The sequence below is a fragment of the Hemicordylus capensis genome, chromosome 6, assembly GCF_027244095.1.
Source record: "Hemicordylus capensis ecotype Gifberg chromosome 6, rHemCap1.1.pri, whole genome shotgun sequence".
Taxonomy (NCBI): domain Eukaryota; kingdom Metazoa; phylum Chordata; class Lepidosauria; order Squamata; family Cordylidae; genus Hemicordylus; species Hemicordylus capensis.
The window spans coordinates 167,923,415-167,950,271 of record NC_069662.1 but is presented as its reverse complement, the minus strand read 5'-3'; the positions used below and the strand labels follow the sequence as shown (position 1 = coordinate 167,950,271).

Here is a 26,857-nt window from a genome sequence, read left to right as displayed (position 1 = left end):
TCTCAAGTCTAGCGCTCTCTCTCTCTCTCTCTCTCTCTCTCTCTCTCTCTCTCTCTAATGCAATTCAAATGCCTTGGTTTAGTTTGGTGTTTTGCCTGTGTATTTGGGGTGTTGCATGGATGGGCACGGGACAGGTTCTCTCTCTCTCTCTCTCTTTTTCTCCGGACTTCTTTGCAATGAAGATTGGGTCATATTGTGACTTCTAGTATCATCAGCGTTTCATCATCCATGGCAGAAGTGTAAAAAAAAAATGCTGCCCAAAAATTGTTTGCCATTGTTGTCATCATCACTCTTCTACTTGTGTAGGTAGGAGACACCTACAAACCTCTTTCTGTTCCACTGGCAGAATGTTGTTTTGCATCCTTACTTAACCTGCTTTTATGGCCGGGTGCCGCAGAAGTAGCTGTGTCTCTGTTGCTTGCTGATGAATTGCTTGGGGGAGGGAGGGCAGGGCACATTTGAGGCTGTTGTTGGCCCTAGTCTGCTGCATCTGTGATATCACACTTGCTTGCTTGCTTGTTTGTTGCTGGCTGCTGCTGTTATCCTGCATAGGGAGGGGGCGCGTGGGACAGTGCATTTCCTTGTTGTTGTTTCACACTGTTGTGTGTAGATCAATTGCATTTCTGTTGGGGGGGATGGTGGGACACAGTGGATGTGGTGAGTGACACAGTGGATGTGCGTGACCTTTGGGAACCTTGTTCTTTGCAAGCTCTGCTGTTGTTAATGTGTGCTGCATCCACCCTATGGGACAATGGGGACAGACAGTGCTGATTTCTACCTGTGGGTGCCCCCTAGGAGTGCCACAGTGGGTTGGGTGGTAGTGCCCCAATGGGTGCCTGCTACCAACCAGATTCCAAAGGAACTGGGCAAAGGGCTGATTTTTAAAGAATTTCTGCAGTTTGTGGCATCTTTGGGGCAGAAAAGGGGCTTTGGGGGCAGAAGAGTGGGTTGGGTGGTAGTGCCCCAATGGATGCCTGGTACTATCCAGGTTTCAGAGTGATTGGGCAAAGGGGTGATTTTTAAAGAATTTCTGATCTTTGTGTATCTTTAAGCTTTCCCCTCATAGGGAATCATGAGGATTTCAGCAGCCCCATAACTCCACTTGGGGGGCACCGGGGTGGCCTAGAGCGAGTGGTGGTATAGTGCACATAGGATGCCAACGACCCCCAAACCCACAAGCCCATGGAGTACTGGGTTTTATTCTTTCAAAGGTGTTCTGAGAGTCGATTCTCTGGTAGCAAAAGAGAGTGGATTCATCGTTTGTCATTGAAAATGAATCCACTCTCTGGATGAATGAAGTAAGGCACAGCCATACTTCACTTTATCATGAGTGTGGTAATTCTGATAGCCACCATGGCATCAAAAATGATCCAGGCTGCTAACAAAGAAACAGCATGTCTGTGCCTTCCGTAGAGAATGCTGTGAAGCCTTCTGAAAGTCCAGTTCCCAGAATCCTGAAAGTACAGAAGCTAAGAAGCAGTTCTAATCCTGAACCCCAAAAGGCTAATATCTATTTTGTAGCTATATAGTGACTCAGTGAGAGAAGGTGGAAGTCCTTGGGAGACCCCCAGCAATGCTATGGGTGGGGAGGCAGCTGATTAGCGTGGGCAGAAGCAGATCTGGACTTGGCGTGGTACATTCATTATCCCACTGACATCCGGTGTGAGGTCGATTTTGGTGACTCCTGGAGGGCGCTTGAGACGAAAGTTCTGCAGGATGCTGGTGAGGTATAAGAAGAGCTCCATTCGGGCCAAACCCTCTCCTAGGCAGTTCCTCTTCCCTGTAATAGAGGGGAACAGAAGGCACCAGCCGGTTATTTTTCAGTTCCCACAAATCCCTGTGAGTCCCAACATTAGTTCCATTGTTCCCTCTCCCACTACGAGAATTCAGAGATATCCTGTCAACTGACTGGGGTCAACTCAGGGACTTCACACAATTAATTGCCCGAATCCAGTGCCACAAGTTGCAGTTTTGGCATTGAAGATAGTTTTAAGAAGAGGATATAAAGGTTAATGGCTGATAGACCTATCAGTGTCTCATAGTCATGATGACGGCTATGGCTACATTCAGCTTCAGAGGGAGCATCTCTGAATTCCAGTCGCTGGGAAGGAAATATCAGGAGGGACAGGTTGACCACAGGTCTAGTCTTCTCAGAAAGAGTCTGCTGGAAAAAATGACTTGATAATCAAACCAGAGTTTGCTGGTTGGAATCCACAATGGTTTGTTTCCCACACAATGGGAAACAGCTCTGTTGGGCAGCAACGATCTAGGAAGATGCTGAAAGGCATCATCTCATACTATGCAGGAGGAGGCAATGGTAAACCCTTCCTGTATTCAACCAAAGACAACCACAGGGCTCTGTGGACACCGACCCGGTGGCACAACTGACCTTTACCTGACTTCGCAGGGCTGTGCTTACGTCCTTTTCCTTGTGGCAGTTCCATTCCTACCTGCAGAAAAAGGTATGTCTGCTCCATTCTTCTTGAAGTTTCCCTTTTCATCCAGGAAATGTTTTGGGTCAAACAAATGTGGATTTTTAAACTGTTTGGGGTCATGCAGTGCAGAGGTCAGCATGGGAAAGATGGTGGTTCCCTACAGGAAAAAGCAGAGGAGAGAGCAAGGCAACACCCCAAGAGTGACAATCAAGAGTTAATCATTCCTTTTCAAGAACTAAGGGGGCACAATAATGCCACTTCAGTTAAGGCGAGCAGCAAAAAAAGAAGAAAAAGAAGAAGAAATAATAATAAGAAAGATGACTTTCAGCATCTTCCTAGATCTCTGCTGCCCATTATAAGCCCCACAATTTTACTGCTCATAAATATGACACTTTGTATTTGTCTGCCCTTTCCTCCCGACACGTCCTGCTCTCCCGCTCTGAGCTGCCAAAGGTCCTCCTGCTCCCTGACAAGGCTCTGCCCTTTCTCGCTTGCTGGCCCCTATGCCTGCAACTGCTCCAGAGACAACTCCTGTGGTTCTGTGTCCTCATTTTCTCCAACAGCCGGCTTCAGAACTCTGCTCTTCTCCGGAGCTGGATCTTAACCCCACTCTCCAGTGAAATGAGGCCTAAAGACGTGTGACTGTGTCTACTCCTATTTCTCCCTCATTCCCTCTGCCAGCCACATTCCCATCCGTAGCCTCCCCTCTGCTCCCCCCGGCCACTGTTGATGTATCCCTGTTTGTTTATTGAGCAGACCCTGCATGCTTGGTGCTTTGCCACCAGTCCCTGCTCCTGGGAAGTGTATAATCTAAAACAGGGAGAGAGGGGGGAGAGAAGGGGGCGGGGTCTAAGATGGACACAGGGCTAAGTGGGGGAATATCATGATGCAGGTGCCAGACTTATCCTAGTCTAAGCAGGGTCCATCCTGGTTTGCATTTGAATGTGAAACTAGATGTGTGAGCACTGTAAGATATTCCCCTTAGGGGTGGGGCTGCTCTGGGAAGAGCATCTGGATGCTTTCATGCAGAAGGTTCAAAATTCCCTCCCTTGCATCTCCAGGGAGTTATTCACACATGCCTTCATGCTGAAAAGCGAATCTGCTTCACCGCAGATTTGCAAGATGTTTAATTTGGGGGAGAGTTCACATAGTTCACTAAATGGAGAGTTCACATAGGGTCAGCTCCTCTCCGCAATCCGTTGCAGATCTTTTTCCTGTGTGTACACACCAGCTTGCTCTGGGTTTTTCCTCCAGCCAATCACAAATCACATGACAGAGAGGAGGTGGTGAGTAAAGCTTTTGGTTGTTGTTAGTTTGAGCTATGGAGGAATGGAAGACTAGCAGGAAGTTGCCAAATCCTGGATCAAACAGAAGAATGCTTAACCCTTGCCTTTGTGAGTGACTGCCTTCATCATCTCATGTTCCCCCACCAAACTAGACAATTTAAGAGGCTGGGAAGTTTAAAGCTGAAATCAGAGCTTTCTCTCTGTCCTGAAGAAAATTGCAGGCTAATAGAATCAGCTCAGACAAAAAGGCTCAGGTTACATCCATTCTGCATATCTATTAACTTTGCCAAGTTAGCCCTGCTAATTAGGCAAAGAGGCACCTTTTAACATGGTGATTCTCTTTATTTTACACAGGGAGAGTAACTGGCCCTCTCCAACCCCAGCACAGAACCTCCAGTGACTGTTGCTGGTGTCCATCTTGTGTTTCTTTTTAGATTGTGAGCTCTTTGGGGACAAGGAGCCATCTCATTTATTTATTATTTCTCTGTGTAAACTGCCCTGAGCCATTTTTGGAAGCTTGGTATAGAAATCAATCAAACAAACACATACCATGTAAACTCCCCTTCATTGAGTTTTGAAAAGCCAAATTACTGCATTGCTACTCCACACATCAAGGGAGACGTGGCGGGTCGTAACAGAAGCCTCAGATATTTTTTTGAAAAGCTGCTGAAACTAGAGGATTTCATAAAGCCGGACATTCTTCGGGCTAAGTCAGAAAGTGCAGCCTCGATTCGGGGGGAAACACAGTCCTGTCTATACTGGCATCAAGGCATGTAGGCCTTATCTATCTCCCTGATGGGTTTTCTAAATAAACCACTTCATTTAGAAGAACTTTAACTCCATGACATTATTAATTAGCAGTGCTCTCCTTAACTGTGCAATTCCACTGCAGGTTCTGGGAGAGATAAAGAAATCTTCCCTCCAAGCTCCCTAAACTAGACATCGCTTTTCAACAAGACGTTTGCAAAGAGGGTTTGTGGGAAATGAAATCCTGCCTAACTCCTGGGGTCTGTAATGGTTAACCTCTGAACAAAGAGTGGACTACTCCTTTAGCAACCTGGTCTGGAATTGCAACAGATTGACCTCCCGTTACCTGGGGTATGGTAAAGCCTTCAATTTCAACGTCCTGTCTTGGCATACGGATGAGCCCTAAAGGGGCTAAATCAAGAAACCTCTGGGCCTCGTGTAGGACGGCCTCCGTGTACGGCATCTGAGGGCGGTCCTTCATAACAGGAGGGCGCTCCCGGCCTATCACTCGGTCTATCTCCTCGTGGATCTTTGCTGGAAATGGATTCAGAGATGGAGCATTTTTAAGTACACATAGCAAAATCAAAGGATCGTCTTGCTCAACCCGACAATGCTACCTCTTAATGTATTGGTATAGTCCCTTGGCTGTTCTCTGCACCCAGAATTCTTAGGAAAATTCTCAGTGTCAGGCTTCCACAAGATTAATCTTGTGTTTTCACTGCCTGAGAAATAAATCTCAAGTCTTCTTGAGCAGACAAGCTTATAGAGCAGAACCAGAGAGACTTTTTTGTGCCTGAAGCCTTAGGGATGTGTCGAACCAGTTTGCCATTGAGCCGGTTTGGTCCAGCTCGGCTCAGGGCAAGTTCAAGGGCTCTAAACTTTAACAAGAACTTTAGAACCCCCAATCCAGCTCTAATCTTAGTCGAGCCAGAGGTCTGTTCAATGGGCACAAAACCGAACATGCCCAGTTCAGTTCGTGTCTGGTTTGGACTTGAACCAAACTGGGTAAACCGATTTGGTGCACATTCCTAGTGGGCCTGGCATGAACGGAACCCTTGTGCTGGACTGCCTGGGATTTTCAGCACTTCCCCTGATTCTGTGGACAGCTACGGTTTGTGTGCTGCAGCCGCACACCACCAATCTTTTGCCCTCCAGCTTAGCGAGCCTCTCCCTCTCAGCCTAGCCTGTTGCTTGGAGCAGTTTTCATGACAAAATGGGGTTGGAATATATTGGAACCTCTCTGGGGTCTGTGGCATAAGGCAGGGAAGGAAACAAGTGAAATTAACAAGCCATCACAGGAAGGGGATCAGACAGACAACATTTTGAAATGACAAATCAGCTGCCTGAGAAACATGGATCTCCAGCATAATCACCCTCCTTTAAGAGACATGCAATCTATTAGCAAGCCGAACAAAATTCAGTTGTTATACCTTCCACTGCTGGGTGTTCTGTCAGGACCATGAAGAAGTATCTCAAAGTGGTGCTGGTGGTTTCTGTCCCGGCAAAGAATATGTCATAAACCGTCATAATCAGGTTCTCTCTAGTAAACTCAGTCTTGGGATTGTGCTTTTCCTGAAAGCAGGGAGAATGCTGAGGAAGTCACCCTCCATACCAAGGGCCGACTTGATACTTAAACAAGTGTCAAACATTTTGCAGATAACATCTCTCGTATTTGGGCCAAGCAGGATTTAACAGTTACTGCAGAGTTTATTGTAGAGCTGTCCAGCAACTCCTCTTATAGGATTAGATTGGATCCCTTTCAGTATGTGATTCCTGAGGATGTGGACAAGGTGCTTCAGACTGTGTGTCTTGACCCTTGCCCAACTTGGCTTATCTCATCTAGTAATATTATCAGAGAAGGTCTGGAGAATATTATAAATGCTTCCCTGAGGGAGGGCAGTATGCCTCCTAGTCTTAAGGCAGCTTTTTTTTAGAGTTTATTGGAAGAAACCTGCATTGGATCCCTCAGACTTAACTAATTACAGACCTATTTCTAACCTTCCGTGGTTGGGAAAGGTTGTGTCAATTTTGGCATTTTGGGATGATACAGATTATCTAGAGCCATTTTAAACCAGCTTTCGAGTGGGCTGTGGGGTTGAGCCTGTCTTGGTCGGCCTGATGGATGATCTCCAATTTGCTATTGACAGAGGGAGATCTCCAGTTGGCTATCAACTGCTGATCCTTTTGGATCTCTTGGTGGCTTTTGATACCATCGACCTTGGTATCCTTCTGGGTCACCTGAGGAGGGTGGGATTGGTTGGCACTGTTTTACAGTGGTTCTGTTCCTCCTAATTTTTGCTGATTGCTGTTGATATATACTATGAATCCAGGATAATAAATGAGGGCCACAGTTCCTTTTCTACAACACTGCAAACAAGAAGGGCCATTCCAAATTGTCAAAGGCTTTTTCAGCACCTAGGAAAATCATAGCTGCTTTTGTACATGTCACGGTTACTTTATCAATTGCATTCAAGACATATCTTATATTATCTTTCATGAGTCTTTTCGGTATAAAACCAGATTGGTCAGTATGGACTCTTTCGGACAGGAAATTTCTTAATCTCGCCGCCAAGATTGAAGTAAAAATTTTGTAATTCACTTTTAAAAGGGTTATAGGTCTATATGATTCTGGTTGTGTTGGGTCTTTCCCTTCTTTATGGATTAATGAAATGAATGCTTCTTGCCAAGAAACAGGTAAGGTGTAATGAGATAATATCGCATTCATTACTTCTGTTAAAGGTCCAATTAATTTGTCCTGAAACGCTTTGTAGTACAGTGAAGATAATCCATCCGAACCTGGCGAATTGTTTTTAAGATTTTTTATTGCCACCCTGGTTTCATCCCTGGAAATAGGTTTATTTAAACAGCTCCTTTGTTCTTCTGACAATGACTTCAATTGTATTTCCTCTAAGAATTGTTTGATTTTCTCAGGATCTTTCTTGTCTACTTTATATAGTTTAGAATAATACTGTACAAATTTACTGACATTTAATGATTTGACATAACAAATTCCTTGCCATTCCAAACGGATGTTATAATTCTCTTTTCCTGTTCTTTTCTTAATTGATATGCTAACACTTTTCTGGCTTATTATCTTTCTCAAAATATCTCTGTTTCACGTAAGTCATGTTCCTAAATGTCTCTTTGTATTCTATAAGATCCTCTCTGGTAGATTCCAGATGGTTTTTGCTTGAAGACTGAAACTTTGCAACAAGGCTCCATACTGTCTCCAGTGCTCTTTAACATCTACATGAAACCTCTAGAAGAGCTCATCAGGAGGTTTGGTGCAGGGTGCTATCAATTTGTTGATAGAAATCCCTGCTCAAGAACAGAATTTATTTGTTTGTTTGTTTGTTTGTTTGTTTGTTTGTTTGTTTGTTTGATTCATATGCTGCCCTTCCTATTGTGGCTTGGGGTGGCTTCCATTAAAATAAAATGTTCTGCTTTTCCAGCTGCCAAGGCTTTCTGCACCAGAGTAAGGACTGTCTGGGTGTTTCTAGATGGAAAATGCTCTATCTGAGATTGACATTCTTACCACTTTTCTTCTGGTCATTCCGATGATGTACTTGGCCATCACACCCAAGTTTGCATCGCCATCTGCTGTCCATTTGCTTAATAGAATATTTTCAAAAGACCAATTGTGGATTTGAAGCAAATGGCCAGTAGATAGTACAGCATGGAGGTCAAGTATGTCATCTGAACATCCAGCAGGAAAACAGTGAGAATTCCCTCTTTCAAATGGAGCATTCCTTTGTGTGGAAAGACCCTCCGACTGCTCTTCATAAGCACCATTTAGTTTGGCCTGAACACACCCTGCTGTTTAGGACGGCAGTTCTCAAGGTTGGACCCCAAGATGTGGTTGGACTACAACTCCCATCATTCCCAGGTACAATGGCCTTCAGCTGGGGATGTAGCTGGAGGTGATGGGAGCTGTAGTCCAACCACATTGGGGGACCCAAAGTTGGTAGCCCCTGGTCTAGGGGGTCAGGATTTTTATAACAGACACTGAGGCTGAGACTGATCCTGCCACTGCTTCCCTGGGCAGCCCGGGAATTTAACCTGACTTTTTACCTACCCAAGCCGTTGACTTACCCAACTTTTCTTGGGTGAGTCATGCCTAGAACGCCCGACTGATGAGGGAAATCCTGCAATGCACCGTGCTTGTTGAGCGGTGCATTGTGGGATACCTGGAGGACAAGCGGGTGCCTTTTACCTCACGGTCTGGTCATCTGGGGCTCTGCGCTGCTGGCAGCCATCTTTATGATAGAGCTGAGGGGAAGGAGCAGCCAGGCAGGGCAGAACTTCCACAAAGGACAATGCTGCTTGTGTGGTGCATTGTGAGATGTCTGGCATTCCTGGCTTGCTTCTCCTCCAATCGCCACTGGGCTTGCTGTCACGCCACTTGTGTGCGTGCGCAGGTGGTGGAGCCCTGATGGGCAAATGGTCATCAGGTTGCGGAGAGGCAAGCAGGCTCCTGCCTTTCCACCAGCCCAACCCCTTGGTGATCATGTGAATGACTTCACTGAGTTCCTCCATTTCCTACCTGAACCATTTTGAGGAGGAAGCAATCTATGTAGTCTCGAGGATCGTTGGCATCCAAGGTTTCCTCATGGTCTTTCACCTTCTGGCCTACAAAAGCATGGATACGGATGAGGTTTTTGAAGCAGGTTTGATGAGGGCCAGGCAAGTAGTCCATGATCCTGGGGAAGAGGTTGTAGAGCTGAGAGAGAAAGAGAAGGAAGGGTTGATAGATGTGGTGGTGAATTCCTTGGTGGGCTTGTATCCATTTTTAAGCACAGATGATGGTCCCATGGATGAAATTAGCCCCTACCATCGGAAAAAATATGTATCTGCACACACCTCAAAAATGCATGCACTCCCACCCTTCTATCCTGGGTTGTATTCCTTTGCACTCTCCAGTATGAGGTTCCTTGAAGATTTTCAGGGTTGATTTCATTGGAAAACTGACTTTTAAATGGTATTTTGTGATATCTGTTTAGATTGCTGCGAAATGAAGAGCTGTTGCCTGGTTAGCTATTCCTTTTCAGGTTAACAGCCCTTAACAAATCATGTCCCCACTCCTGGCAGGGACTCAAGGGAAGGATGACCTCATCCCTTCCCCAGCCCCCCATCCATGGAAGTACGTGTGTGTGTGTGTGTGTGTGTGTGTGTGTGTGTGTGTGTGTGTGTGTAAAGAAGAGCAGGTGGCCGTGAAGAGAGGCTTAGGAAAAGGATCCAAGAGAGAACCTGGAATGGGGCAGCCAAGGGATGATCTTACAGCATCTCTGTCAGGATTCAGCGCTTGGTCCCCTGGTGGCTTCATACTAGAGTTGTGCATTTTGGGTGGTTTTTTTCTGTTTTGTTTTTGCCCAAATCCAAAACACGCCCATTTTGTTCTTTGTTCAAAATCAGCCAATCCAAAACACCCCAATTTTGTTCTTATTGCAAAATTATTTATTATTATTTATTTTATTTTACATATTTTTATACCACCCAAACTTACGTCTCTGAGCGGTTTACAACAAGATAAAAATTAATTAATTAAAAACAAAAACAAGAAATTTAAAACATAACAATTTAAAATTTTTAAAACAATATTCTAAAACAACATTAAAAACAATCAAAACAGTATCAGTTAAAAGCCTGGGGGAACAGATGTGTCTTTAAAAACTTTTTAAAAATTGTCAGAGATGGGGAGGCTCTTATTTCACTAGGGAGCACATTCCAAATCCTTGGGGCAGCAACGGAGAAGGCCCATCCCTGAGTAGCCACCAGACGAGCCGGTGGCAACTGCAGATGGACCTTTCCTGATGATCTCAATGGGCAGTGGGGTTCATAATGAAGAAGACATTACCCAGGGCCCAAGATGTTTAGGGCTTTGTAGGTTATAACTAACACCTTGTATTTTGCCAAGAAACCTATCGGCAGCCAGTGTAACTCCTTCAATACAGGAGTAATGTGGTCTCTCCGAGATGACCCAGAGACCAGCCTGGCTGCCGCATTCGGAACCAACTGTATTTTCCCGACTATGTACAAGGGCAGCCCCACATAGAGCGTGTTACAGTAATCCAGTCTGGAGGTTACCAGCAGATGTATCACTGTTTTGAGATCATATATCTCAAGAAACAGACGCAGCTGGCGTATTAGCCGAAGCTGATATAAGGCACCTCTGGCCACTGCCTCAACCGGAGACACCAGGGAGAGACTTGGATCCAGAAGCACCCCCAGACTGCATACCTGTTCCTTCTGGGGAAGTGTGACCCCATTCAGAACAGGCAGATCAAAATCATCTCCCGAGTTCCGACCTTGCACAATGAGTACCTCCATCTTATCTGGATTCAGTCTCAGTTAGTTATCCCTCATCCAGCCCATTACCGACTCCAGACAGCCATTTAGGGAGATTATGCCATCTCCCGATGATGCTGACATGGAGAAATAGATTTGTGTGTCGTCAGCATACTGATAGCACTGTGCACCAAATATCCTGATGATCTCTCCCAGCGGTTTCATGTAGATGTTAAACAACATCGGAGACAATACGGAGTCCTGAGAGACACCATACAAAAGTTCATATTTTGAAGAACAACAGTCTCCAAGGGACATCATCTGGAACCTGCCTGTGCCCGAGAGGCAGGAGCAGAATCACTGCAGAGCAATGCCTCTCACTCCCAACCCCCTCAGACACTCCAGAAGGATACTATGGTCGATAGTATCAAAAGCCGTTGAGAGGTCCAAAAGGACCAACAGAGTCACACTTCCTCTGTCAATTCCCAGTTGGAGATCATCCATCAGGCTGACCAAGGCAGTCTCCACCCCATAGCCAACTGGGAAGCCAGTCTGAAATGGCTCTAGATAATCAGTTTCATCCAAGACTGACTAGAGTTGGGAGGCCACCACCCTCTCAATTACCTTGCCCAACCACGGAAGGTTGGAGACAGGCCTGTAGTTACTCAGCTCAGAGGGATCCAAGGTAGGCTTCTTCAGAAGCGGTCTAATAATTTCCTCCTTAAGACTAGGAAGCATCCTACTTTCCCTCAGAGATGCATTTATAATCTCTACCAGGCCTTCTACAACAACTGCCCTGCCAGATAGTATAAGCCATGTCGGGCAAGGGTCAAGAGAACAAGTGGTAGGCCGCACCATTCCAATCAGCTTGTCCACATCCTCAGGAGTCACAAACTGGAACTGATCCAACCTAACCACACAAGAGGAGTCGCTGGACACCTCCACATCAGACACTGAAGTAATTGTGGTGACGGAATCTAAGTCAGCCCGAATACGAGAGATTTTTTCAACAAAGAATACATTAAACACATCACAGCGGATAATCGATGGTTCGGGATTCTGATTCAAGGGAGGAGGGGCACATACTAGCCCTCTTACAACCCTGGACAACTCCACCAGACGTGAACTTGAGGATGCAATACGGGCAGAAAAGAATCGCTTCTTTGCTGCACGTATCGGCTGAGCATAGGTCTTCAAATGAGCTCTATGTTGCAATCTGTCGGATTCCAGCTGAGTCTTTCTCCACTTGCGCTCCAATCGTCTACCTTGTTGCTTCAGCCCCCGTAGTTCTTCTATATACCAATCTGAATCTAAAACGTTTTGGATTTTAAAAAATGGCCCCAGGGCAAAACTAGTGGGTGGGGTTGGTATTGCCCAATGGGTGGAAGCTACCACCCAAATTTCAGGGGAATTGGGCAAAGGGGTGATATTTGGTGAATTTTTGAAGTTTAAGATTTTCCCCAGAGGGAATAATGGAGGTTTCAGCAAAAGTATAGCTTCATGTGGGGGTGGCCCAGAGCAGAGTAGGGTGGCTGGTAGTGCCCAGTGGGGGCAAGGAAGCTGCCAGAATAATTTCAAAGGAATTGGGCAGAGGGTTGATTTTTAGAGATTTAATGGAGTTTACATTAATGGAGTCTTTAAGGTTCTTCCCCATAAGGAATGATGGAGGTTAGAACAACCCCATAACTGCACTTGAGGGGCACTGGGGTGGCCCAGAGAGAGTGGTGGTGTAGAGCACATAGGGTGCCAACCACCCCCATGGGTGGCTAACCCATGGGGTACTGGGTTTTGTTGTATCTGAGGTATTTTGAGTGTAGATTCTCGGGTAGCATATGAGAGTGGATTCATGGTTTGTCATGGAAAATCTCATATGCTACCAGAGAATCTACACTCAGAACACCTCAGAAACAATAGAACGCAGCAGCCCATAGGTTAGCAACCCATGCGGCTGGTTGGCACTTTATGTGCACTACACCACCACTCACTCCAGGCCACCCCAGTGCCCCCCAGGTGGAGTTATGAGGCTGCTGAAACCTCCCCTATGGTGGAAAATCTTAAAGATGCATAAACCTCAAAAATTCCTAAGGAATCAGCCCTTTGCCCTATTTGGAATCTGAGTGCACCACCCCTTGGGGCACTGCCGCCCAACCCACTGTTTTGCCCCTGAAGCCCCCATAAACAAGTTGAAAGAATGAAGAGAATGATGAACAACAACGACACTTAATATTTTGGCACAGTTATTTGAGAATTTTGCAGCCGGTGGGAGCCTGTCCCTGTGGCACTAGCACAGCAGCACAACCCATTTGTGGATTCAAGAAATATTTCAATAAAAATGCTCCCTCCTCATGGAACAGTGACCACAGGTCATGTAAGATAGCAAGATAGACCAATGACCTGCCTTGGTACTATGGAACAACTTCAAATGTTCATTTAACTGAAGTGCAGTGAGCAGTAGCCCAAACAAATCAGCCTACTGTTCAGAATTGTTGAGATGTATCATCACTGCATTTAGGAAAGTGCAAAACCACGGATCATGGTTACAAGAAAGAGAGAAGCAACTAAGATTCCCGGGGATGTCAATAGATTGACAGGGGTATGCCCTACCCCACCCTCCTTTTGTCTCCTGTAGTTGTTACCTGGGAGACCCCAGCTACCACAAACCAGACGAACAAGGATGATTGAAGGAAGCAATAGTCACCATTTATTGAACCAAAACCAGCGCTGGTGGCTTTTCCTGGCGCCTCTCGGCCTACCAGAAAAACGCTCCAAATACCCAGTGCCTGGGGATTTTATACCTTGGCATTGTTACACAGCTGGGTGTCACCATTCAGCCCGAGGGACCAATTAATTTATTACATTTACACATGTGTTTGCTTTGAGGCTGGACTTTGCCCTAAGTTTTGGTCCTTCAGCAGACAGATAAGCAAATTAAGAGAAGACACATCCACATTCCAAGAAACAGAACAGTTACAGTTTGGAATAAGCCTATCATTCGACGCCTATTGCTAATGAAGTTTGCAACATCCATACCCACTTCCCCCACCCTGTCTGTCCTTGGTAGATAAGAGACTCCACAGTTTCAACAGTAGAGAACAATAAGGAATTTTCCATTCCACATAGTCCCATGTGGATGACCTGTCCCTGCAATGGCAAAAGTTGTGAACCACTGGCTTAGACATCATGTCCCGTTCTGCAGCCTCCACCCCCACCCCCCGATTTTCTCCCCCCTTGTGCTCCTGACCCTGGCACTCCTGCCTTTTGGCCTCAGCCACTGGTTTTGCGGCCGCCGCCACCTTCTTCTGCCCAGCAGCCAAACCATCTTTCCCTTGGGACGGCAGGAGGGCCAGAAAGAGAGGCTGTGTCACCCTCTCCGCCACCCTCCGCCTGTCCGCCTGCCCGCAGCCACAGTTTCCTCCACCCCACTGTCCCCGTTGCTATGTGGCAGCTCGTTCATAAACTCTCACAAGAGCTGCCATGCATAGGATTAGCAATGAATATACCTAGGAGAAATATATATAGAGAGAAAGATGGTAGAAAAAGTCCTCTTCTAAACTATACTGACACTACTGTGCCATTATAAAGGCCACACTCCATCCATTCGACCCTTCCTAAACACACCCACCCCTTTCGACCACTCAGTGGCACACAATTTATTTTCACACCCTTCATGTTCTTCTTCCAGAGAGGGTGTACATCGCCCTCTCTATTGCCCACCCGCAGCCGCTGGTTTCGTGACTGCCACTGCCTTTTTCTGCCCAGTGGCTGGGCCATCCTTCCTTTAGGCCGGCAGGTGGTCTGGAAAGAGAGGCTGTGCCACCCTCTCCGCTTCCCACCCACCTGCTGGCAGCCGCAGTTTCCTCCACCCCACTGTCCCCGTTGCTATGTGGCAGCTCGTTCATAAACTCTCACAAGAGCTGCCATGCATAGGATTAGCAATGAATATACCTAGGAGAAATATATAGAGAGAGAAAGATGGTAGAAAAAGTCCTCTTCTAAACTATACTGACACTACTGTGCCATTATAAAGGCCACACTCCATCCATTCGACCCTTCCTAAACACACCCACCCCTTTCGACCACTCAGTGGCACACAATTTATTTTCACACCCTTCATGTTCTTCTTCCAGAGAGGGTGTACATCGCCCTCTCTATTGCCCACCCGCAGCCGCTGGTTTCGTGACTGCCACTGCCTTTTTCTGCCCAGTGGCTGGGCCATCCTTCCTTTAGGCCGGCAGGTGGTCTGGAAAGAGAGGCTGTGCCACCCTCTCCGCTTCCCACCCACCTGCTGGCAGCCGCAGTTTCCTCCACCCCACTGTCCCCGTTGCTATGTGGCAACTCGTTCATGAACTCTCGTAAAAGCTGCCACACATAGGATGAGCAATGGGTACACCTAAGAGAAATATATATATAAAGAAGATGGTAGAATGTAGGGGGAAACTCCTCATCTAAACTATACTGACACTACTGTGCCAATATAAATCCCAAACTCCATCCATTCTGCCCTTCATAAACACACCCGCCCCTTTCGACCATTCAACGGCACACAATTTATTTTCATCCCCTTCATGTTCTTCTTCCAAGCCAGCTTACCTGCCCTGCAGTGGAGTTCTCAATCCGGATACTTTCAGTGATCCAGTGAAGGATCTGGAGAAGCTGCTCATCTTGGTAATCGAACCTTTCTCCAAGGAGGATGTGACTGATCACATTGCAGGTAGCAGAGCTGAAGAGGAACGCTGGGTTGAAGGGCTGGCCTGCCGAGAGAATTGGAAAGACTGCAAAATTTGGACCCAGAGGCGTATCTAGGGAAAATAGCGCCTAGGGCAAACACTGAAATTGCGCCCCCTGTCCAAGCATCTGACACCCATCTTTGAGATAACTTTACCATAATATCAGCTGAAAAATACAAGTCAAGCTCGTTAATCTTAATACTTCAAAAACTATTTAGCAGTGGACTTAGCCAGACCAAAAAAAAATGCCGGAAAACTACAAATTTCAGTATGTGAGGGCTCATGAAATACCCAAATACTATGTGGAGCTGTACTTGGAAAACTAAACAGAAGTGCCTGTCTAATTCTCTACTATGCATTGTAGCATCACTATTTCATAAGTTTTAAAAATCAATGGAGAATTTGACATTTCCCAGATACTCTGTAAATAATTAAAGGATATGTAGAGTAAACTGTGTCACTGTTTGGGATATATTCTAGACTTTCAGAAAGACAGTTAAAATGAGAGAAAGCAAGAAACTCCCAGTGGGCCTTAATATTAAGGATTTCACATTGATTCAAAGACAAACTCACCATTAATAGCCATATTAGCAAGACATCACATTTAACTCACTTATCACAAGAAGCAAAGTAAGAGCAAATGAATACAATCCTGGCTCTTAAGCGTCAGCTCCGCATTCACAAGCCCTGATTCTCTGTACATAGTGACAATCTGAATATGTGTACAGTGTCATATTATATTATATTATATTATATTATATTATATTATATTATATTATATTATATTATATTAATATTATATTTTACCTGTAGCCCCTTTGCGGGGGCTTCCTAAATGCTGGGGGGTTGCAAAGGTTCCCCCTCACCCCGCTGGCCACTAGGGCCTCGCAGGGACCATTTGAACATGTGCGGTGGCCATTTTTAAAAATAATATGTAAAAAAAAAGGCCACTGAAAACAAAATGGCCACTGCACATGCTCAAATGGTTTCTGCAAGGCCTGGCATGACCTAGGGCCTCACAGAGGCCATTTGAGCATGCACAGTGGCCATTTTGTTTTCAGCAGCCATTTTTTATTTTATTTTTAACAAAATGGCACTCCCCCTTCAAGTGGCACCCGGGGCACATGCCCTGCCTGCACCACCCTAGATACGCCCCTGCTTGGACCTATCCAGTTATCAATGTCAGTCCATTGCAACAAAGCCCTGCTGAGTGAGCACAGTGGAAATCTCCAGTTCTAATCTCAGCTGAGTTATGGACTTCCTAAGTGGCCTTAGATAAGCTGCTACATGGAGAATCTATTTCTCTATGTCAACATCACCGGGAAAAGGCATAACCTCCCTAAATGCCTGCCTGGAGGTGGCGATGGGCTGGATGAGGGATAACAAACTGAGACTGAATGCAGATAAGACGGAGGTACTCATTGTGCAGGGTCAAAACCTGGGAAATGAGCCTGATCTGCCTGTCCTGGATGGGGTCACACTTCCCTGGGAGGAACAGGTACGCAGTTTTGAGGTGCTTCTAGATCCAAGTCTCTCCCTGGTTTCCCAAGTTGAGGCAGTGACCAGAGGTGTTTTCTATCAGCTTTGGGTGATATGCCAGCTGTGTCTGTTTCTTGAGATAAACAACCTCAGAACAGTGGTACATATTCTGGTAACCTCCAGACTGGATTACTGCAATGTGCTCTATGTGGAGCTGCCTTTCTATGTAGTCAGGAAACTACAGCTGGTTCACAATGAGGCAGCCAGTTTGGTCCCTAGGTCATCTTGGAGACACCGTATTATTCCCGTATCGAAAGATCTACACTGGCTGCCAATAGGTTTCTGTGCAAAATACAAGATGCTGCTTTATAACCAACTAGTGTTTTCTAGCCCGTTGTAATAACGGGCGCTAGTAGGGGAGAGTTTTGCTGCCTTCCGCTGCCGTCTCTGCCTTCCCCGTAGCCCCTGCCCCCGCCCTCGCCCTCTCCCAGCCGGCCCCGCCGCCTCGCTGGGCCCCCGCCGCTGTTTTCCCTGGCCTTCCACTGCTGGGCCCGCCGCCTTCTCCGGGTGAGTCCGCGGCTCTGGCTGGGCCCGCCGCCGCCTTCTCCGCTCGCCTGGCCTTCCCCCGCCGCCTCTTCCGCTCGCCGTCCACCGCCTCCTGCAGGCTTCGCTTCTTCGGGGCGGCCACTCGCCTCGCTGGGCCGCCGCCGCCTTCCCTGGCCTTCCCCTGCCGGGCCCGCCACCTTCTCCGGGTGAGTCGGCGGCTCCGGCCGGGCCCGCCGCCGCCGCCGCCTCCTCCGCTTGCCTGGCTTTCCCCCGCCGCCTCCTCCACTCGCCGTCCACCGCCAGGCTTCGTTTTTTCAGGGCGGCCGCTTCTGGCCGCCCAAGATGGCCACCGGGTGCCGGTGGTCGTGTCTCCCTTGCCCTGTTCTGCGCCTGTGCTTCGCGCAGGCGCAAAACAGGGCAGGGAGGCACGAACACACGCTTGGTGTCCGTCCACGGACGGACACCAAGCGTTTTATTAGAGAGGATAAAGCCCTAAACGGCTTGGGCCCTGGGTATTTAAGAGAACATCTTCTTTGTCATGGACCCCACCATCCATTGAGATCATCAGGAGAGGTCCGTCTGCAGTTGCCCCCGGTTTGTCTGGTGGCTACTCGGGGACAGATCTTCTCCACTGCTGCCCGAAGGCTTTGGAATGCGCTCCCTAGTGAAAAAAGAGAATCCCCACCTATTATATATTAAAAATATATATTTAAAGATGCCTCTGTTCTCCCAGGCCTTTAATTAAATACTGTTTTAATAGTTTTAACATTGTTTTAAAATAATGTTTTAAAATTATAAATTGATGTAATGTTTTAACTCTTTGCTGTCATTTATTTTAACCAGGGTTTAAATTGTTGTTCTTGTCATTTATTTGTTTAAACTAATGTTTTAAATTTTCTGTTATTTTTTCTTGTGAACCACCCAGAGATGCAAGGTTTGGGCGGTATAAAAATATGTTAGATAACTAACTAACTAACTAACTAAATATTCATCTCCGCCTCTGCCCTCCTGACCCTCCTTTCCCCTCTTAGAGAACACAATGGTTGGGCAGAGATTTTGATTCTGTGCACAGTTAGACAAGAGTAAGCCTGATTGAAGTCTGTAAGGGTATTCACACGACCGACAGGGCACAACACATGCATGTATGTGCCACCAACCTTTTTTGGCCCAGAGTTCCTTCACCAAGTGCTTGACCTCCTCTTGGATTCGCTCCTCGATGCTTTTCTTACCCATCCCAAAGTCCCTCAAGGTTGTGAGGGAGAAACGGCGGAGCTGAACCCAACGCTCACCATTGGACATGAGCATACCTGGAGAATATGATGAATATTTATATACCACTTTTCAACAAAAGTTCCCAAAGTGGTTTAGATATAAACAAATGAAAAAAGGCTCCCTGTCCCCAAAGGGCTCACAATCTAAAAAAGAAACATAAGATAGACCCCAGCAACAGCCATTGGAGGAATGCTGTCCTGGGGATGGGTAGGGACAGTTGCTCTCCCCCTGCTCAGAAAAGAGAATCACCACTTCTAAAAAGGTGCCTCTTTGCTTAGAGAGGACAGGCTAAGAACTTCAGAATGGCTGCACGACTGCTCGCCTTGTCTGAAATGTGAGTGAGCATTCTATGCAGAACAACCTGAGGCTCTCCAGTTGTCACTGGATTACAATCCATCATCCCAGCCACAATGTAGATTGGCTTGGGATGATGGGAGTTGTAGTCCAACCACTGTTGGAGAGCCTCTGGTTGGCTGCCCCTACATTCAACACTGCATTCCTTCATGTTTTGTTCACACGTGGAAGGACAGAGAGTAGCTCTTTTTGGTACATCCAGAATCCACGCAGATTCAACTTGTGGTGGGGAAAGTGGGTCATACCTCTGCTCCACTGTGCCCTCTAACAGGGATTCCCAACTGTTGTTGACTGCAGTGGCCTTTGGCTGGGGATTAAAGGAGTTGTAGTCAACAACATCTGGGAATCCCTGTTAGAGGCAACACTGCTCTGCTCTCCAATGGATTGGCTCACTGTCCCATGTGGTGTGTGCACACAGATCCCGAATGCCTGAACAGGGTATTTCCTGTTTACTTTTAGGGGTCCCTTCCTCCTTTACTGTCTTTGTATGTGGAGCCAACCCTCACTACTTAGCCCATTCTGGGTCTCCACCAAGACAGGCCAGACAGGGCAGCTCTGAAGGCCAAAGTCAGGACCTTGGAGAGCACAGAGCAGGGAAACAGAAGGCAGGCACTGCAGCCTAGAAGGGAATGTTGCTCCAGTGACTTCTTGGTTCTTATAGCTGCTGCTCAGGCAGGGTGAATTAGCTCCGCCCCACCTCTAGGAAGGTGCCGCCTTGCCTTGTGTCCTAACCACTAGGTCCACAAATGCTAGCCCTCTGCCCCCACTAGGACTAGGAGGTCCTCAGAGGTCACATCCAAGTCAGAGGATGGAGGCACACCTGTGTCCTCTGGTGGTGGTGGGAGCCTTAGCTTGGTTTCCCCTGCTTCTTCTGGGGTGGGAGTCCCGAGCAGTGCAGGGTCACCTGGCATCTGAATTTTGGGTCTCTCCTCAAGTGCTGGGGGGCCCCCTAAATTTGGGGTCATGACATAGCTTTAATACGCACACAACCAAACAGTTCAGGAATGAGGGAATTTAAATTGTGGTACCTTTAAAGAAAAGATATTCCTCTCTCCCCACCCCCACCTCTGCCCAAGTCATTTCTCCTCTGAGAACCATTCACAGGGTTCCCACAGTTACAGTGTTTGCCTTTCAAAATGGCTTCCATGGTCAGGAGGCCAATAATTAACCAAGATAGAACTGCACCTCCGCACAGACCAGAAGAGCCAGGCTGCCAACCTGCCTGGGATGCAGATTCACACATGATACTCCTGTAGGAACTTCTAAGCATATGGAGGGCACACTCAGCGGCCACAACACACATGTGAGCTGGCCCCCATGACCATGATTTCTAGGGCTGTCAGCTGACCAGGAAAAACCAGCCTGTCCTGCTCTAGCCCCCTTAGCAGCAAGTGAGCTTCGCAGAGGATGAAGGCAAACACTCTATCATGCTTTCATAACATCCAGAATGGAGTATCACAATGCACTCTGTGTGGGGCTGCCCTTGAAGACTATTTGGAAGCTTCAGCTGTTCTGGGACATTGCAACAAGGATGCTTGCGGGCACAAGACATTTCACAAGTATGACACCCATCCAGTGGCAGCTTCCCTGCAGCAGCTTCCCTGGTTATCAGTTTCTCTACGCATCTGTACACATCTCCCATGGAACTTAATGTGTTACAGAAGATCTGGGGCATATGCTGGGTAAGGGTACACAGTCAGGACACCAGCAGGATCTCCCTGCTATCCCATGAAAAGTTCTACCATGCACTGGTGCTCAAGCTATTGGAGTGTGTGTGTTTAAGCCATTCGCTCCTGTGACTTGCTTTTTGGGTGATCCTAAGCTCAATTCTGACATTATGCTGCATGTGTGTACAGATATCTGTATAATCATACTCATGTTGGTGTAGATGACTGTACCTGTGCTCATTTAAAAAGTGGACCTGGATACCAGCAGCCCTTCCGATGCATGGGACAGATAGGAAGTGTACATCTGTACCTGTGTTCAGCATAACATGTGAGTGACTGCTCCTGTGTCTACTGTATACCTGGTGTAAGAAGATCAAAAATAACATTTAAATGAGTTTGAGAGATGAATAAATAAATAATATACCTAATCCTTTGTTGTTCTTATCTATTATTGGCAAGGTGCCTCGGTTCATGAACTCATCTCCGTGTTCAACCAGAACTTTCTTCACTGTCTCATAACTGTGGAGAACCACCACTCGCTCTGGGCCAAAATACACGGTGAACACAGGTCCGTATTTTTCACACATCTGTAGAGACAGAGCAGGGAGGAGAGAACTTGAGCAGGGTGAAGATGCATTCAGACAAACAGATGAAATGGAGGCTAAGGAGACAGAGAAGAAGCCACCAGGAGCTGAGTAACCTTTTGGTATCTTGATCACTTCTTTGAATGTTCCCACCAGGGACAAAACAAAATTGATCCTAGAAACAATGCTATTTATTTACTTAGAGATGTGTACCCCACCTAAGAGCATAAGAACATAAGAACAGCCCTGCTGGATCAGGCCCAAGAAGGCCTATCTAGTCCAGCATCCTGTTTCCCACAGTAGCCCACCAGATGCAGCTGGAAGCCTACAGGCAGTAGTTGAGGGCATGCCCTCTCTCTTGCTATTTTCCCCCTTGCAACTGGTACTCACCTTTCTTGCTGCAGGAATGCAAGCTGGCTAACAGATAAACTAAACAACAAGACAATCTGTGGACTGGGGTCAACAAGCCAGCTTAGCTCAGTATTAATGCCAAAACAAAGAATCAAAGTCAAGCAGAAAATCAGGAACCACGATCTGGAGAGTTGAAGCCAAGTATCAAAGCTGAGCAGAAAAACTGGATCCAGGAGTTAAGGACTGGAAAGAGAGCGTGACACTCTAGTGCCTGTTTCACACTTTTCTCCCTTATAGCAGACTTTACAAGGAGAGTTTTAGGATCATTTCAGCCCAATAAACACAACCAAAGATGTGAAACAAATATATTGACAGAAACACAAGTGCAGGTGAGAAATGAAAGACACTTGTATTAAGTGTTGACTTTCTTGAATAACAATTTTAAAAATAACCCTTGTCCAACCAAGAGTTGGACTTGGAACATTTATTCTTTTTTGTTTTGTATTTGAGCTCCCCTGTTGCTGCCGTCAGCAGATCCTTTGGTTTCTTTCTGCCCACTTAGAAAGACCTGGAGAAAAGCACCAGGGGAAAAAATAGATAAAATCCATCAAAGCAATCTTCATGCTCAAATCCCTGGACATTTCATATCCAGGGTAAGACTTTTCCTACATCCTGGTCAGGACATCCAATTCCTGAAATGTCCAGACCAATGCTAGACTTGTGGCAACCTGAAGCCAAGCCGAGCAGGAACCAGGATCGAGACACCCAACACACCAGGACCAAAGGGGACCTTGAAAATGAGGCAAGGTCTGTTCCAGACAAGACTCCTCTTCCTCCCTGGAAACCAATGAACGGCCGCCAAAGAGGACAGGGGTCACTTGGAACGCCGAGACTCAAAAGCTGCTGCAGTCAGTGGCAAGCAGAGTTTGGGCCTCAAGCCTTGGTGGACTCCAGCAGTCACCGGCATATTCAGGAGGCACATCTCCACCCCAAACCCCCAAGGATCCCTCCCAGAGGTTTCATGTATTATTATTATTATTTCTTGTTACACAGTCAGACAGGTGTTATTGACTGATTTGTTTTATCCAGACATCGAGTCCTTCCCAAGGACCTGGGATGGCTGGATTTTATTATCAATATCATTGTTGTTATTATTATAGATATCATCGCAGAATATAGGCTGTTCCCAGTAAAGCTGCTTTTTGTAATTGGCTGATGGTGATTTCTGTGGTCCCTGGGGTGTTGAGGTGCTCTTCAAGGTCTTTTGGAACTGCACCCAGGGCGCCAATTACCACTGGGATTATTTTGGTCTTTTTCTGCCACAGCCTTTCAATTTCAATTTGTAGATCTTTGTATTTGGTGATTTTTTCTATTTCTTTTTCTTCTATTCTGCTATCACCTGGTATTGCTATGTCAATTATTTTAACTTGTTTTTCTTTTTTCTTGACTACAGTTACATCTGGTGTATTGTGTGGCAGATGTTTGTCTGTTTGTAGTTGGAAGTCCCATAATATTTTTGCATCTTCATTTTCTACCACTTTTTCAGTTTTATGGTCCCACCAATCTTTGGCTACAGGTAGCTTGTATTTTTTGCAGATGTTCCAGTGTATCATCCCTGCTACCTTGTCATGCCTTTGTTTGTAGTCAGTCTGTGCAATCTTTTGACAACAGCTGATTAGGTGGTCCAGTGTTTCATCTGCTTCTTTACAAAGGCGGCATTGCTGTTTGTTGTTGATTTTTCTACTTTAGCTCTTATTGCATTTGTTCTTAGTGCCTGTTCTTGTGCAGCCAATATTAAACCCTCTGTTTCTTTCTTTAAGTTGCCATTCTTAAGCCATTGCCAGGTCTTGGTGATGTTTGATTTTCCACTTATATTGTACAAATATTGACCATGCAGTGGCTTACTTTTTCCATTTTTCTGCTCGGTTCTTGACTTGTTCTTTCTTGTAGGCCTGCTTTGTTTCATTGGTGTTGAATAGTTTCTCATTATCGACCATTTTAAGTGGATCTTCTTCACTGTCCTTGATATATTCTTCAAGGCCTCTTTTCTCCTCCTCTACTGTTTGATGGACTTGTAGCATTCCTCTTCCACCTGAGCTGCAAGGGAGGTATAGCCTATTTACATCACTGTGGGGGTGCAGAGCATGATTGATGGTCATTATTTTCCTGGTCTTACGATCTAGTGTCTCTAGCTCTGCCTGGGTCCAGTCTATTATTCCTGCAATATATCTGATAACAGGTATAGCCCAGGTGTTTATGGCTTGTATGGTGTTCCTGCCATTGCGTTTGGACTTTAAGATTTTTCTAACTCTCCTGATGTATTCACTCCCAATTTTTCTTTTAACTTCAGTGTGTGCGATGTTATCAGCCTGGAGAATGCCCAAGTATTTGTAATGTTCTTTCTCTTCCAGGTTCTTGCTGTTGCTTCCTTTGGGCAAGTTCTATTCCTTCTGTTTTTCTTATTTTTCCTCTGTTCATTATTAATGCAGCACACTTGTCTAGTCCAAACTCCATTGTTATATTGCTACTGAATATACGGACAGTGTTTAGCAGTGATTCGATTTCTGACTGGGACTTTCCATATAGCTTCAGATTGTCCATGTAGAGCAGATGGTTGATTTTACTTGATGTTTTAGATGTTTGGTATCCGAGGCCTGTATTGTTTAGTATTTGTGAAAGTGGAGTCATGGCGATTACAAACAACAGAGGGGATAGTGAGTCCCCTTTGAAAATACCTCTTCTAATGCTAACCTGTCCAAGTGTCTCGCCGTTGATGGTTAACTGTGTACTCCACATGCTCATTGCTTTTTAAAATAAATATCTGAATGTTTTTGCTGACACCAGTTGTTTCTAATTTTAGTATCCATGTGTGAGACAATGAGGTTGCTCATTGTGAGGTTGTTGTTGTTGTTGTTGTTATTGTTGTTATTAATTCAATCTCTATACTGCCCTTCCAAAAATGGCTCAGGGTGGTTTACATAGAGAAATAACAAACAAATAAGATGGATCCCTGTCCCCAAAGGGCTCACAATAAAAAAAGGAACGTAAGATAGACACCAGCAACAGTCACTGTGCTGGGGGTGGATAGGGCCAGTTACTCTCTCCCTGCTAAATAAACAGAATCACCACAGTAAAAGAAGCCTCTTTGCCCAGTTAGCAGGTGTAGATGTTAAACAGCATCACAGACAAAAAGGAAGCCTGTGGGATGCCATAGGCCAAAGACCATGGCATAGAGCAGGAGCACTCCGGGGCCATCTTCTGGAATCTACCTCCCAGGAGAGACTGGTGCCACTGAAAAACACTGCCCCCCCCCCCCAGTCCTTCTGCTTGCCTACCTTAGCTCCCAGTCCCCAGATGTTGTGCAGCTACAACTCCCATCAACCCCAGCCACAATGCCCTTTGGCTGTTGTGGCTGGGGATGATGGGAGTTGTAGTCCAACAACATCTGGATACCCATGGTTGGGAAGCCCTGGTTAATGCTAGAGCCAACAGGGAAAATTTCCCTTGTTTAGTTTCCAGTGTAGATTGTCAATGAAAACAACCCAAGCCGTGTCTGTACAAAACCCAGGCTGGAATTTGATATTTGGTTGCTGGTCTTCAGCTGGTAGATGGTGATTCCAAAATGGCTTGTTTGTGTCCTATCCATATGTAGTTTGCAATTGTGGCCAGCACCAGTTTTGAGGGAGGGGGAAAGTAAGACAGAAGGGGCAAAAAAAATTAAAAGTGGAAACCTTTTCTCTCTGGCGTTTTGTTGTTGTTGTTTTAGCAGTGCCTGACCTGAGACATGAAGGTACAGCTGGGATGCGGGACAGAAAGCCCTGTTGCGGGGCGAGATCCAGCAGCATGAAGTGATGCCTGAAGTCCTAGACAGAGATGGAGTCAGGGTGAAACTGCAGAGCTGAATTCCCATTTCTTACCTTCTTTAGGGGTTCCATAATGTTCTTGGTGTTTAGGTGTAGGAGGTTCCCGATAAGCGGCAGGGGTGTTGGGCCAGGGGGGAGGTTCTTGTGCTTGGCCCTCTTCCTCCTCATGGCCACGAAAAACAGACAGGAGAGGCAGAGGACCAGGAGCAGTGTGGGGCTCCCCAAGAGATCCATGGCAGCTGCGAAGGATGGCTGGATTTTCTAGAGCTTCTCAGAGTGATAGAATGAGAGTCAGCAGTAGGGAGACGGGAGATATCAGGGGTGAATGGCCATTGGTCCAAAGATCATTGTATACTTCTTGGAACAGAGCCTGTGTTTGTGTTTGGCATGAACTGTGCCCTCTTCTCTTTTGTAGCTCCAAGGAGGAATATGAACCCTTCATACTCTCCTGTGTGCTCTCCAACTATGGGTGAGAACCACTGGTGGAAGAGACATATATGGGGCAGGGCGCATGTGCTGGGAGTCTGGAGTAATTTGCTGAGAAGCAGCTCACGATTTCTCCTAAATCACACTTTCTATTCTGGGCCACTCCTGGCCACCCCACCTGTATGTTCAGCGCACTCCAAACCCTTGGCTTCTAAGGTTGCCAGGGAACAAAGATGCACCCAGTCAACTCAACACAGCAGACCCTCTGCCGGTGTGTGTGTGTGTGCACGTGTGTAAGCTAAGATGGCCCTGCCCCCACCAATTTCTCTCTCTCTCTCTCTCTCTCTCTCTCTCTCTCTCTCTCTCTCTCTCTCTTTTGCATGCAAAGAAACAGAAAGGTGCTTGCCATGCAAAGAGCTTCAGAGGAGACTCAAGCAAGTGAAGCATTCCAATGGAAAAAAATGAGTAATACAAACGGGGCACTCAGTATACCAGATTTGTAATGGTGCATGCAAGTCATCACAGCGTATAGCCCCTGAGCCTTCATTTTGCATCTGGCTCCAGCTGATAGACATTGGGGCTCTGGTAAAAGCCTCCTCATGGCTGTCGTAAGAAAACTATGTGATTGAATGGAGAAGTGCCCTCAGAAGACAGCCCCCCGTGCAGGGGAGCAAGTTGGGCAGAAGGTCCCAGTTTCCATCATATCTGGAGGAGGAGGAGGAGGAGGAGGAGGAGGAGCCGCCCCTGGGAAACTGCTGCCAATCAGAGTTAAACTAGGCATGATACAGGAAATTCATGATTGGGATCTCCTGTGTCTGTGTTTTTTTTTAACCAT

At 46.4% G+C, this 26,857-nt stretch overlaps 1 protein-coding gene across 3 annotated transcripts; it reads right to left on the bottom strand.

Annotated features, from left to right (window-relative positions):
- Positions 1-1,178: 1,178 nt before the first annotated feature.
- On the bottom strand, positions 1,179-25,885 carry LOC128330481 (cytochrome P450 2C19-like). Of its 3 annotated transcripts, none has more exons than XM_053263458.1 (9): positions 25,651-25,880; positions 21,223-21,385; positions 18,663-18,812; positions 15,344-15,504; positions 9,012-9,188; positions 5,899-6,040; positions 4,815-5,002; positions 2,451-2,592; positions 1,179-1,780 (listed from the first exon to the last, which is right to left on the bottom strand). In XM_053263458.1, exons 1-9 carry the CDS (start codon positions 25,828-25,830, stop codon positions 1,599-1,601), a joined length of 1,485 nt encoding a protein of 494 aa, XP_053119433.1. In that variant the 5' UTR covers positions 25,831-25,880; the 3' UTR covers positions 1,179-1,598. The 3 variants fall into 3 exon arrangements, with proteins under 3 accessions (XP_053119433.1, XP_053119435.1, XP_053119434.1); XM_053263459.1 differs by having other exon boundaries at positions 1,658-1,780; positions 2,390-2,592; positions 25,651-25,884; XM_053263460.1 differs by lacking the exon at positions 2,451-2,592 and having other exon boundaries at positions 1,614-1,780; positions 25,651-25,885.
- Positions 25,886-26,857: the final 972 nt, after the last annotated feature.

Bases quoted from the DNA above. Each gene is read 5' to 3' on its own strand.
- LOC128330481 (XM_053263458.1), bottom strand. From the start codon at position 25,830: ATGGATCTCTTGGGGAGCCCCACACTGCTCCTGGTCCTCTGCCTCTCC. The intron at 18,813-21,222 runs GTATATTATTTA...CATATTCTCCAG, and splicing joins TAAGAACAACAAAGGATTAG to GTATGCTCATGTCCAATGGT. The intron at 5,003-5,898 runs GTATAACAACTG...ATCCATTTCCAG, and splicing joins AGAACACCCAGCAGTGGAAG to CAAAGATCCACGAGGAGATA.